Source organism: Mytilus edulis, chromosome 11, assembly GCF_963676685.1.
Source record: "Mytilus edulis chromosome 11, xbMytEdul2.2, whole genome shotgun sequence".
Lineage (NCBI taxonomy): Eukaryota > Metazoa > Mollusca > Bivalvia > Mytilida > Mytilidae > Mytilus > Mytilus edulis.
In genome coordinates this window covers 76329919-76342764 of record NC_092354.1, presented here as the reverse complement: position 1 = coordinate 76342764, position 12846 = coordinate 76329919, and the positions used below count along the sequence as shown (strand labels likewise).

The 12846-nt window shown below is 32.7% G+C and overlaps 1 protein-coding gene across 1 annotated transcript; it reads right to left on the bottom strand.

Moving 5' to 3' along the window:
• Window positions 1-4038: 4038 nt before the first annotated feature.
• Window positions 4039-8473, bottom strand: LOC139494986 (angiopoietin-related protein 1-like). Its single transcript, XM_071283104.1, has 4 exons — window positions 8211-8473; window positions 6507-6603; window positions 5539-5703; window positions 4039-4716 (listed from the first exon to the last, which is right to left on the bottom strand). Exons 2-4 carry the CDS (start codon window positions 6562-6564, stop codon window positions 4448-4450), a joined length of 492 nt encoding a protein of 163 aa, XP_071139205.1. The 5' UTR covers window positions 6565-6603; window positions 8211-8473; the 3' UTR covers window positions 4039-4447.
• Between the last annotated feature and the right edge of the window lie 4373 nt (window positions 8474-12846).

Below are 12846 nucleotides of genomic sequence, written 5' to 3'. Positions count from 1 at the left end.
GTCTCATTTTCACTTTTACCATATCTTCTGATATCTTTATATCAAATGCGTCTGTTTTCTTTTGTTATTTAGACATTAGTTTAAAAGCGTTCTATTTCAGATTTAAATTAATTTAACACGTATCGGAAGTGCGAGTATGGATTATCCCAGTATTTATTATATGAGGATTCTAAATTAAACTTCCGGAGTATTAACTTAAAACTGCTGATACATTTAAACGCAAAATAACCTGCTATAAAGCTTATTTCGCAGAGAAGATTAACATGGAAATAATTTGTAGTTAATTTAATCTGAAATAAAAAAAAAACTGACTTATATAAGACACCGCTGCCACTTATTGTCTTTAAAATATATTTTCAATCACATTCAAAATAAACCACATTATAGATTTTTAATGTCAACATCCACTATATGTGAAATCAAGCTCCAGTAAACCTAGACATGAAACATTAAAGATACCGATATACTTAAAAGGCTGCCATGATAGCTGAAAACAATCCGCATTTATATCTGTATTTAAACGTCTTGAATATTGTGAACACAACAACAGAAGTGTCTACTTATATTTCAGGTTAGGTAATTGAACCTAGTATAACGTTCGTCTACTTTATTACATGGGTGAAATTCTTTGATGCTTTGGAGAACGAAATAAATACACAATTATAAAAAGGCTATTTTCTGTATGTATGTGTCTATCCCAGGTCAGGAACCTGTTTTACAGTGGTAGGCGTTTGTTGCTGTGTTACACATTGGTTTTCCGTTCATTTGTTTGTACATTTTCTAGTTCATTATAAAATCCTTTCAATTGTTTTACATTTATGGTGTCGGGGCCTTTTAGAGATCACTTTGTGTAATTAACTTCGCTGATTGTTTGAAGTCGTACAGTGACCTATAGCTGTTAATTTATAGGACGTGTTGGTCTCTTGTTCAGTGTTGTCTCCTTTACAATCATACCACATCTTCTTTTTAAGAAAAATAATTGTAAGCTTGACAAATTGCGTTTATGTTAAGGTATATTCTACAGTCCCGTGATAATAATGTAAGTCCGAAGTATCATGAACATGTTAAGGTGTGGTGTTCGGATAATATTTATCAACCTGATTAATGTCATTCTATTCCTCTGTCGCACCGGATATTTTAACAATACTTTTCTTTTTGTATGAACAACAGCTTCACAATGTAAATAGTTTTCATTAATATAGAAACACTTTCCTTCATTTATATTAAGGGGGTACAGAACACCTAAGATAAGATAACTCTTACTCATAGTCCGATTCATTGCTACGTTTTAAAATCAGGTGCAATATGCAAGCTTTCAAAGATCATGATCAGAATGTTTACATTATTGCTAAGAGCAGCTGTGCACCTATTGTTATTCATTTAATCTTTTAATCCATTTAAAGGTACTCATCATTTTCAATAAACGAATCTTCAAAGAGATATAAAAGGGAAATTTCAGAGTGAAAAACATTACCAAAAGAATACCAGGACGTTAGAAAAGTAGGGAAACAGAAAGGATCATAACTGTTTTCGTTTTTTACCTGCCAATGTCTAGGTCTTACATAAAATAAAATAAAGTACAACAAGTCAAAAGTCTAAAGATGATACCATTTGATTTTATGGGGGAGGGCTAGAATTAAAAATGTAGTTCTGCATTGTTTTAATCATTGGAAAAAGGGGGGGATTGCACAAGGATATTTTTTAAGCTCGGGATTTCGGAATAAGGGAATTCTTTTTTCGAACTTCGGAATAGCGGGATTTAAATTTATTTAAACTCTGGATTTTGTGTTTTTAGCGCGTGATTTCGGGGTCAGGACACCTTCTACGTACCCTCCCTCATCTGACATTATTGTCCTGATTTTTAATTTTTCATTCTTTAGTGACCTGTAATTTTCATTAGTTTATCCTGAAATTGTTTACATAGATTGTAAACTGCTTGTTGTCCCAAATTACTGTTGCTGTTTTTGTTTGCTCAAATGTGTGTCTTGCCTTTTTTCAAATTCCATCAAAGCCTCTGACAATAAAATGTTAACTAAATAGATAAATAAACCATGGACAAGTATACAATGCTTCTGTTCGTAGATCTTCGTACAAAATTGATTAAAATCAAAACTGAATTGACTCCACAATCCTTTTTTAAAAACCATACAAAAAAGTCATGTAGTTTTTAATGAAATATGGGCTTAGTAATTAATATACGTAGTAATGTTAAATATGTTATGAATAATTTATAATTTAAAAATTTCTGGCATATATTTTTGAAGTGCAATTGAATATTTTATTACATGATTTATATTCATGTAAAAAGTAAGAAGATACCGAGGGGGATAATCAACCGTCCACCAGTGCATCATTAAAATGTCATGGAACAAAGACAAGAAGAAGAAAAAAACATCATATTCAGTCCACAAGACAATACACACATGTATGCACTTTCATATTCATTTGAATCAAAAAATATTACATCTTTCTAGTATCTTTTTTCAACCTTTATCCTGACAGGTGTAGAAAATAAACGGGTGTCTTCTATTCCGTCCGCAATTTTAGGGAAAGAACAGTCTATATTTAAAATCGTGGTTGAAACTGAAACTACACATGTATGATATAAATAGAACATTTTATTTTTGCATTATCAATAAATTTCGAAGGGATAGCAAAATTTGTTATTTTTCTTTTATTGTGCTTTTGTCATGATAAAAAAAATCAATGTGAATAGTCCGATCACGAAAATAAATAACCCGAATAGTAAAATCAGGAACTTACTAACTTTCAAACAAATGTAATGAGTGAACGATGCATAATTATATTTGGACGATTGTGTGTTGCATTTTAATGTATATGTATGTCCAAAAATATTTAAATCAAGGACAAGACTGATTATCTATATGACGCATTATTTTCATACATATTTTATATTAAAATATTTCTAGGTTGTCTTATCGATGACGCTGTAGATAGAGCCTCGGTGGCCGAGTGGTCTGAGATAGTACTACTGTAATTTCTAGCCAGTCAACACTGAGGTTGTGAGTTCGAACTCCGATCCTGCAGTTGCACTCGACTCCAATCCTAATTGACTAGGAATGTTTTCTGGACGAGAGTTGGTTGTTTGGCACTCCGACTTCCTTCACCAATACAAACTGGTCCCCACGAAATATCCCAAACGAGGGGCGACAGATACCACGTCCAGAGGAACAGTAAAATTCATAAATCAGAAATAAACTGACAACACCATGACTTAAAATGTTAAGTCAAACAGAAACAAATAACAGTGGTGCTTAAAAGTAGCGTTCAAACACACAAAAGATATTAAATCAAATCCTTGAAGTTGTAGCAGTAAGGTCATCGTTAATTTAAATTATTATCAAGTTTCAAAACAAATTAAGAAAGTGCCTACAATGCACACTGTCATCGGTCTGTCGATATATGAACAACATGTAGCTTAAACGAGTTGTCCAATCAAAACGCAAATGTACTCATACCAAGCCTATAAAAGGGTATTAAAATAGAGAATGCAAATGGGGAATGTGTCAAAGAGACAACACTTCGACCATAAAACAGACAACAGCAGAAGGTCACCAACAGGTCTTCAATGCAGCAAGATTCCCGCACCCGGAGGCGTCTTTCAGCTGACCAACATGAAGTTTAAACGAATTGTCCAATTAAAAGACAATATTTGTTGTTTTTTTTTTATATTCAGCGTTAAATTGTATAAACATATACACTTCATCTTTAGTGTTTTGGTTTTACGTGAGCTGGTTTAAAGACATGTGTGATTGTCAGTCTAATTTTTCGTGTCGATCCAATTGGTATTTATCACCCTAATTTCTATAAAGTAGAAGAGACATGCATGTCAAAATGTATGAGATATAAAATTGCAAGCGACCTATCGACTAGGTAAATATGTGAGTCCATGGAATATATTAGTAAATACCAGTAGAGCAATAACGGAGAAACATATGTATATTTAAATTTTTATTTAAAAATGATACAACAAATATCCTTATAAAATTCATAGTAATCAGATTTAAACTGTTTCATGTCTTTAAAGAATTTAACTGGAACCATATCAATTTAGAAAAAAAAACCAGATGGCATTTGGCAACATAAAGGTACTGACATTTTTATTTCGGTACACATATCCCTCCTGTCCACAAAAATGTATCAGTCTAAATCATTAAATTATAGCTAAACTGTACACAATTTAAGATTAATACACCCTTACGAAAATAAGGAATATATGTAAATTTGTCCTTTCGCGAATTGTCTGATAGTAGACATGCAACAGCATGAAACCAGTGTATTTAACATTAATCTTGTTAATTGTCTTCAATTATTCTGGCTTCCCTTAAAACGTTACAGTTTTGTTAATTTAAATTTTGACAATTTGTCTGCAGGACGACATATAACAAACCCAGACCGAATGATGAAAAATAAAACACAACTATATTCATACTTTTCTGACCATCATAAAAATTGTCTTAAGCGACTGTCGATTATTTGAAAACGTGAACCAATTACAGGATGCTGGTATATCTACAGCAGAACTATAATAATGCCCGTTTAGGTCTGATGCTCCACACTTGTTGAACCAGAATCCACCTTTGTGATGAGTAGGGTTACAACTATTAGGCCATCCGTCATTATCACTATCACGAGTACTGAACTGCTGGCCTCCCTGTGGCGAGGTAAAGGGCATCATGTGCATCAGACTATCACCTGTAATAATTTAAATACCAGTTCATGTCTATTAACATATATTTAACAAATTTAACAAACAATACTGAAATAAAAGTGACGCGTACAATTAAATTTGTTCATTCTTGGTGGATATTACTTGATTTATTTCAGATACATTGCAGGAACTTGTGTATGAAAATACTATTTATCATAGAAATCGAACGAGATACTAAATAAGGTCAATATTAATCATTCATTACTCTGTTGATTTATCATGTTTTTATCAATAAAATTTGCAGATTATAAATGGAGGCAACCCGAAGTAAAAGAACTTTTAAGGGTTGACAATTTTGGATATTCATCGATTCTGAGGAGTCACAATTGTTTTATTATACTGAACGAACAGTGAAAGGGTTTTTTGAAGACTTACTATATTCTTTACAAAACAAATACAAGCTGACGTTTACAAATACATTTTGTGTTCTAACATTTGTAGAGGTCAATATTGATGGTCCTGAAAAGTACTCTGCATAAGAGATTTCATCGGCTGATGGCACTCTATTCTATAATTCATGTCCAAAGCTTTATTTCATCATTTTCTAGTGTAACGTTAACGTTGCCATTTTATTCATTTACTTCTGTGACGTCATTTTCATGGGAGATAACTCGATTACAAATAAAGAAACTCAAAGGGTGATTCGCCGGTAATAAGGGTTGTTCACCGCTGCTGTAAATGTTAAGGGTTATTCGTCCTTTCTTGCAATTAAATGAAAATTAACATGTCACGTGAAAAGGTGTTACCAAAAAAAAATTGTATGTAATATATAAAAGGTAAAATTAAAATAACGGTTGCAAATATACCTGCTGTTCCACTGAAACCTGAAACTCTTATGCGGTATTTATCAAACTCAGAATTGATATAGAACTCAGAATAACTGGCATATTTCCACACTCCATCCCACGCCTCCATTAAAATCAACATCTCAGTTTTACGGGACGAAGTGAGCCTGTATAAATTGTCATTTCCTAAATAAGATAATTTAGATATATAGCATTATGAACTACAATAAATCAACAAATCGTAGTATAGAATAAAAACAAAGTGGAGTCACCTGCGTTGGTTATGGCAAAAATCAATTTATATGTGTATGTGTTGTTCTTTTCATAAACTAATATGATTCATATAGTTATTATATAATGGTTTAACGAAAACCTGTAGTTGTGTGTGTTCTTGTCAGTCATTAAATGGTGGATAGTTTTTAGTTTTTAATTATACACAACACACATGCTAGAGTTTGTAAACATAACTCAATAATATATTTCTACCAGAAACACTAACCAGATAAAACGAAGGTTTTACGAGCGATGCAATAAGTAGACATACATTTCACTATTTCAAGTTGTGTATTTGTCTTTTTGAAAGTAAATGTATCTGTTTCATTTATTAATAAACAACAATCTTTTGTATCTTTTTAACCACCCGTCTAAGTTATTTAGATGTAAACAATTGTCACTGTACATTTTTAATTATCTTACGAAATACCAATCACTGAACTTTGCTATTCAAGGGAATATGTTAGAAAGCAACATGTGTCTGCAATGGACCTACCCGTGGAACCTGATGTTCATTTGTGAAGTATTGAAAACCGTAGTTTGAACTCTATAGATTTAATTACAATTTAAGACTGAGAGTTGTTTCAGTGGCACTCATACCGTATCTTGTTATATATATCTATACATAGATATACAGTCATAAAATTTATTGAATTGTAACTAGGATTTAGTGTAAGATTAATGATTAAGTCATAATAAACATAAAAAAAGCATACCTAGCCAAACTTCAGTATAAGCATCGCCAAAACCATATTTATAACTGAACCAATTCATATCAAAATTTACTGAACCGTCTTTTCTGTGCTGGAATACCTTCAAACAAAAAAATATAAAAAAGTACAATGGAAACTAAAAGCATATACAGTATTTATACATGTATGTTGACAGGTTGTAACTGGTTAAGTAATCTATAAACTTTGATGATAAATAAAATAGTTATTATAGGTACCAGGATTAAAATTTAGTACGTCAGACGCGCGTTCCGTCTACCTAAGACTCACCAGTGACGCTCATATAACAATGTTTATAAAGCCAAACAATAACCAAGTTGAAGAGCATTGAAGATCCAAAATTCTAAAAAGTTGTGCCAAATACGGCTAAGGTTATTAATGCCTGGGATGAGAAAATCCTAAGATTTTCGAAAAATTAAAAGTTTTGTAAACAGGAAATTTATAATAATGACCACATTATTGATATTCATGTCAACACCGAAGTGTTGACTCTTGGGCTGGTGATACACTCGGGGACAAAAATGTCCACCAGCAGTGTATATGTTTAAATGAGGAGCGTCTTCTTTTAGTATTAGTACATACATCCTGATTTAGTTAAAGCCTGCATAAAATATGTCTTCACATTTATATGTATCTCGTTGAAAAAAACATGCTTAGTGATTGTTGATCCTTACGCGGAGGACATGTTTGAAAACAGTTTGACCAGTGGATTAGTAGCAACGTGGAGGACATGTTAAAAAAGGTATGATCAGTGGATTGGTAGCCACGTGGAAGAAATGCTTAAAACAGTATGCTCATTGGATTGGTAGCCACTCGGAGGACACGTTTACAACAGAATGATCAGTGGATTGGTACCCACGTGGAGAACATGTTTAAAACAGTACGATCGGTGGATTGAAAACAACGCGGAGGACATGTTTTAAACAGTATGATCAGTGGATTGGTAGCCACGTGGAGGACATGTTTAAAACAGAATGATCAGTGGATTGGTAGCCTTGCAGATGACATGTTTAAAACAGTATGATAAGGGGATTGGTAACCACGCGGAGGACATGTTTAAAACAGAATGATCAGTGGATTGGTAGCCACGAAGGGGACATGTTTAAAACAGCATGACACGTGGAATAGATGCCACCAGGAGGAAATGTTTAGAACAGTATGATCAGTGGATTGGTAGCCACGAGGAGGACATGTTTTAAACAGTATGATCAGTGGATTGGTAGCCACATGGAAGACATGTTTAAAACAGTATGATCAGTGGATTGGTTGCCAAGTGGAGGACATGTTTAAAACAGTATGACCAGTGGAGTTGTACCAGTTGGAAGACCACCGAAAGTGAACACTACATCATATATAATTATAAGATGGTCATTTATGAATCAGAAATACAACAGTTTTAATATATTCGTTTGATTTGTTTGAACTTTAAATTTTGTCATTTGATAAACATGATAAACATGATAAAGGATTTTACGTTATGATTTTTTCCCTCTGAGTTCGGTATTAATTTTATATCACATCCTGCTTACCAATGTACACTTCGTTCGACACTCACAGTTTCGAAACAAACAACTACCTATTCATTGCTAAAAAATACATATAACTGCGTTCATGTTTAAACTCTATACATATCAACTTACCGCAAATATGATATAAAATAATGTTTGATTGTTACAACGACTAACTTACAGTCCAGCGACCACCGGCTGTCTGGAGATCACACAAAACATTAACTGATCGTCCTGGCACTAGTGTGATGGAATACACACCACTACATGTATAACCCTGGGACTGTACGTCATCACAATCTCTTGCAGTAGGAGGTCTATCTTTGCATGCAGCCCCTGAAAAGGTATCATAGCTTTTTTTCAATTGTATTTAAGGTTTTGATAAGCATTAGTTAACAGGGACATATTGTGTTGTTATGATTCGCAAAGGATGATACATTCATCTGTTGGTTACAATCGTGTCCTGGATCATAAGAGAAAAATAACAATTCATCAAAAGCTATAGAAGGTAGACAACCGACGTACATGAGTTTGTGGTAATATCTACATATGAGTTACAATTTATGACTAAAATCAGCAAAGACCCATCGAAACATATCTGATAAACAAATTTAATAATATTTTTAGATATTTGGATGATATTTTGGCTCTCAGTAATGACGACTTCAGTATGTATACTAAAGAAATTTATTCTGTTGAACTTACTTTAAATAAAGCTAATACTAACAATGACCACTGCCCTTTTCTCGATCTTGATATCTATATCACTAACGGAAAGCTTAATACTAAAATTTATGATAAAAGAGATTATTTTTCATTTCCTATCGTTAATTATCTATTTTTAGATGGTGACGTTCCCTTGTCACCATCTTAAGGTGTTTATATATCTCAACTTGAACGATTCGCTCGTGTATGTAACAATGTTTTAGAATTTAACGAGAGAAATTTATGTATTATTGAAAAATTATTACAACAGGGTTTTCGATATCACAAACTAGTGAAAACATTTACCAAATTTTATCATCGGTATAAGGACATCATTCGTAAATATAGCTCAACATGTAGACTTCTTATACGTTTAGGTATTTCACATCCAATTGTTATGGAAATATTCTTTATAAAGCACAAACATGTCAGAATTCACCGCAAAAACTAACAAAACCTTTAAATAGACTTCTTAAGAAGGGATACAGTTACGATACTGTTGTCAGGTCATTTAAGATTGCATATGTTGGCGTTAATATTGATTCACTGATAGGGTCTTTGCATCGGAACTAAACACATTTATTAAAAAACCAGTTGTTGGCATGACACGGGTTATGTTCTTCTCATATATGTTATGATGGTATGATACTAAACCCCTAACGGGAAGGATTGTGCCTGATATTCATATGATGAAATCATCATCTTTCAATCAGTTTAATTGAAGTCTATAGCTGGCATTTCAGTTAACTGCTAGTAGTCTGTTGTTATTTATGTATAATTGTCATTTTGTTTATTTTCTTTGGTTACATCTTCTGACATCAGATTCGGACTTCTCTTGAATTGAATTTTAAATGTACGTTTTGTTATGCGTTTACTTTTCTACATTGGCTAGAGGTATAGGGGGAGGGTTGAGATCTCATAAACATGTTGAACCCCGCCGCATTTTTGCGCCTGTCCCAAATCAGGAGCCTCTGGTCTTTGTTAGTCTTTTTAATTTTAGTTTCTTGTGTACAATTTGGAAATTAGTATGGCGTTCATTATCACTCAACTAGTATATATTTGTTTAGGGGCCAGCTGAAGGACGCCTCCGGGTGCGGGAATTTCTCGTTACATTGAAGACCTGTTGGTGACCTTCTGCTTTTGTTTTTTCTATGGTCGGGTTGTTGTCTCTTTGATACATTCCCCATTTCCATTCTCAATTTTTTAAGATAAAAGATAAAATGCCGAAATGATAGCAATTACTTGAAATTGATTACAATATCGAATCACTTAATAACCTGACATTTGACATTTCTTGAATATGTATCGAAAAAGCACTAACGTCTTTTACAATTGAATGTGTTACACATCCTTTAGACCAATCATAATTAAGAATACATGTGACACAAATCTTGTTATTTTATCTAAAGCTTGTGTATCATTACGTCATTGATTTCATTACTTACATATGTGTAAAACATTTACGAAGCTCTCGCATAGTTCGTGTCTGTGTGTGTTACATTTTAACGTTGTGTTTCTTTTGTGTCGTTTGTTTCCTTGTATAGCTGAGTGTGAATTCACATTATTATAAGACGTGTCACGGTACTTTTCTATCCCAAATCCATGTATTTAGTTTTGATGTTATATTTGTTACAAAAATGTATTCTCATCGGATTTTTTCTGATACATTTGTGATACTTAGTTCGTTTCTGTGTTACATTTTAATGCTATGTCGTCATTCTCCTCTTATATTTCAAATAAGTCTCCTTCGATTTGGTTTGTGAACCGGATTTGTTTTTTTTTCTTTCGATTTATGAATTTTGAACATCGGTCCTATACAAGCTACTGTTGCCTTTATTTATAGTGACATAGATTTCAAGATTTAATCCAGTCGGAATAACAATATGTTGTTACAAATGTGTCAAAGAGGTTAAAATGGCAATTTGCCATCATTGCTAGAACAGTTTATACACCTGTACAAAGATCATTTCGTGTTAACAATCACAACTGTGCAGCATGCGAACTACTGTTAATTCAGAAATAATTGCGTGCATTTATTATTGTGATTTTGTGATTTTAGTCTAATTAGATTTTGCGATATTCTGATAAATCCTGTTTAATTCATATAAAAAAATAAAAAATGCGAGTTTTATTTATCGCGATTACAGCCCTGTGTCATTTTACGCAATAAGTTCCATAATTATAATAATCCGAAACACACATAGTTAGGATGACAATTTGAAGGCAGTCATCTAGAAAGAACATGTTAATTGCGATAGTTCTGTGGTTACCACTTCAATGTATGATTATAAGAATTACTGTAAATATGTCAGACTCCCATTTAAAGACAATTCAATGCAATGAACATGATTTATATCGTTTTAATAATTAGTTACCATATGAACCTACCTTTTGAAACGTCGAAATGTATCCATCCGACTTCATAAATTCCTACAACAGGCTGATTCGTAAAATCCCTATTAAACTCATGACATATACCATCATTAGAATTATAAGCAACGGACCTACAATCTATGTGGTCTGCACACAAAGCTATACAACTAAACGTATTTGTAATTTTTAACTCCCTTAATACATTGCCTGTCTTATAAATGTTGTCGAACGATCTATTTCTTTTTCCTGCTTTAACTCGTTTGTTTAGATTTGTGACAACAAAATCGGCAAGTAAAATGCAAGCGAATATCAATCTAGGAACATTTAGCATTGTTTGAATTATTAAGTCCAATAGACAGATTACAGTTATTAACCAGCAACTATTTTACAATTATTATACACCCAGAAACAAATGATCAAATACGAGAAGATTTCCTGACTCGATAATTTCTAAAATAGAATTTTCAATCGCTGCATTTTATTTAACTCTAAGAACCAATTAAAACATGGCTTCAAAACAACCAATTGCAACTATTCGTATGTAGTTTTTGTAGTATTGGACAATTAAACGAAAGGTAAACTATTACGGAATTGTGTGGGTACAACATATGGCAAAATCAAAGGTATTTTATCCAAATGATTTGCATCACGTGACTGTGTCCCTTTTGATCAAATTACTTTCCTTAGCCTAAGATTGAAATTATTATTTATTTTAGATTTGCAGATAATCCAGTCCTTCTCCGTCATGTATATAAAACTAATATTTCTTTAACAATTTCCTTTGGCGGATATTTACAAATATGCTGTGTTATTATAAGGGAAAATGCTTAATATTTGACTTTTACAAAATGGGGAGGTTGAAATCATCATGTTTTAAAAAGAATGTGGTCGAAAACCTAAGAAAGCAGGTACGTTAAAAGTAATTTCACTTTAAAATTCAACCTACAAGATGTTTTCCTATATGCGAACAGATCATGAACAATATCTTCTTGCATATGTATTTCTGTTTTGAATCTTGCTATTTTACGACTTTCCGTCATTTTATATGATCTTATATAGCATTATACTATGGTTACACTTTCGATTTTTAAACTAAAAAGTCCGAAAGATTAAAAGTAGACAATGTCCATTTGTACACGGACAGAAGCCTTAAAACATGTTCAATTCTCCTATATGCGAACACATTGTTCCTTCGACATAAGTATTGGCATATTGGCATTTTTATTTAAGGGGCTTATATGATTCTATTGTAATGACTGTCGTCATGATAAGGCAACATTGCCGCTATGCAAATTACCAAATAAGCCAAAATATTGCCATATGATCTTTTTCAAACTGTCAAATTATATCATCGTAGAGTTGGAACATAACTGCACGGTTATATTTATCAAAACATGTTTTTATCATTTTGGAAACTGCCAAACTGGACAGCGACTGAATTAAGAATTGCGACATGGACAGGTTGACATACACAAATTTTATAATTCAAAGCGTGTGCTTTCATGGTGGTTTACACAACAGTATATATTTTTATTTCTAAATCGTTCAAATAAAACAAACGATATCAACACCAAAGTGTTTTCTTAAAAAATGGGATTTAAATTGATCAACATTTTCGCACATGCAAAATATGTTTACCCTTTCGGAGCCTTGAGATCGACCCCATGTTTTGGTGGGGTTCGGGTTTTTAATTTGTAGGCTTTCTGTGTTGTCTTGTGTAATATTATTCGTTGGTCTGT

What these genes read in the sequence shown, in the direction of transcription:
- LOC139494986 (XM_071283104.1), bottom strand. Translation starts at nt 6,564, where the DNA reads ATGAATTGGTTCAGTTATAAATATGGTTTTGGCGATGCTTATACTGAA. An exon ending in TTATACTGAAGTTTGGCTAG is followed by an intron (nt 5,704 to 6,506) that starts GTATGCTTTTTT and finishes TATCTTATTTAG; the next exon opens with GAAATGACAATTTATACAGG. An exon ending in AGGTTTCAGTGGAACAGCAG is followed by an intron (nt 4,717 to 5,538) that starts GTATATTTGCAA and finishes AAATTATTACAG; the next exon opens with GTGATAGTCTGATGCACATG.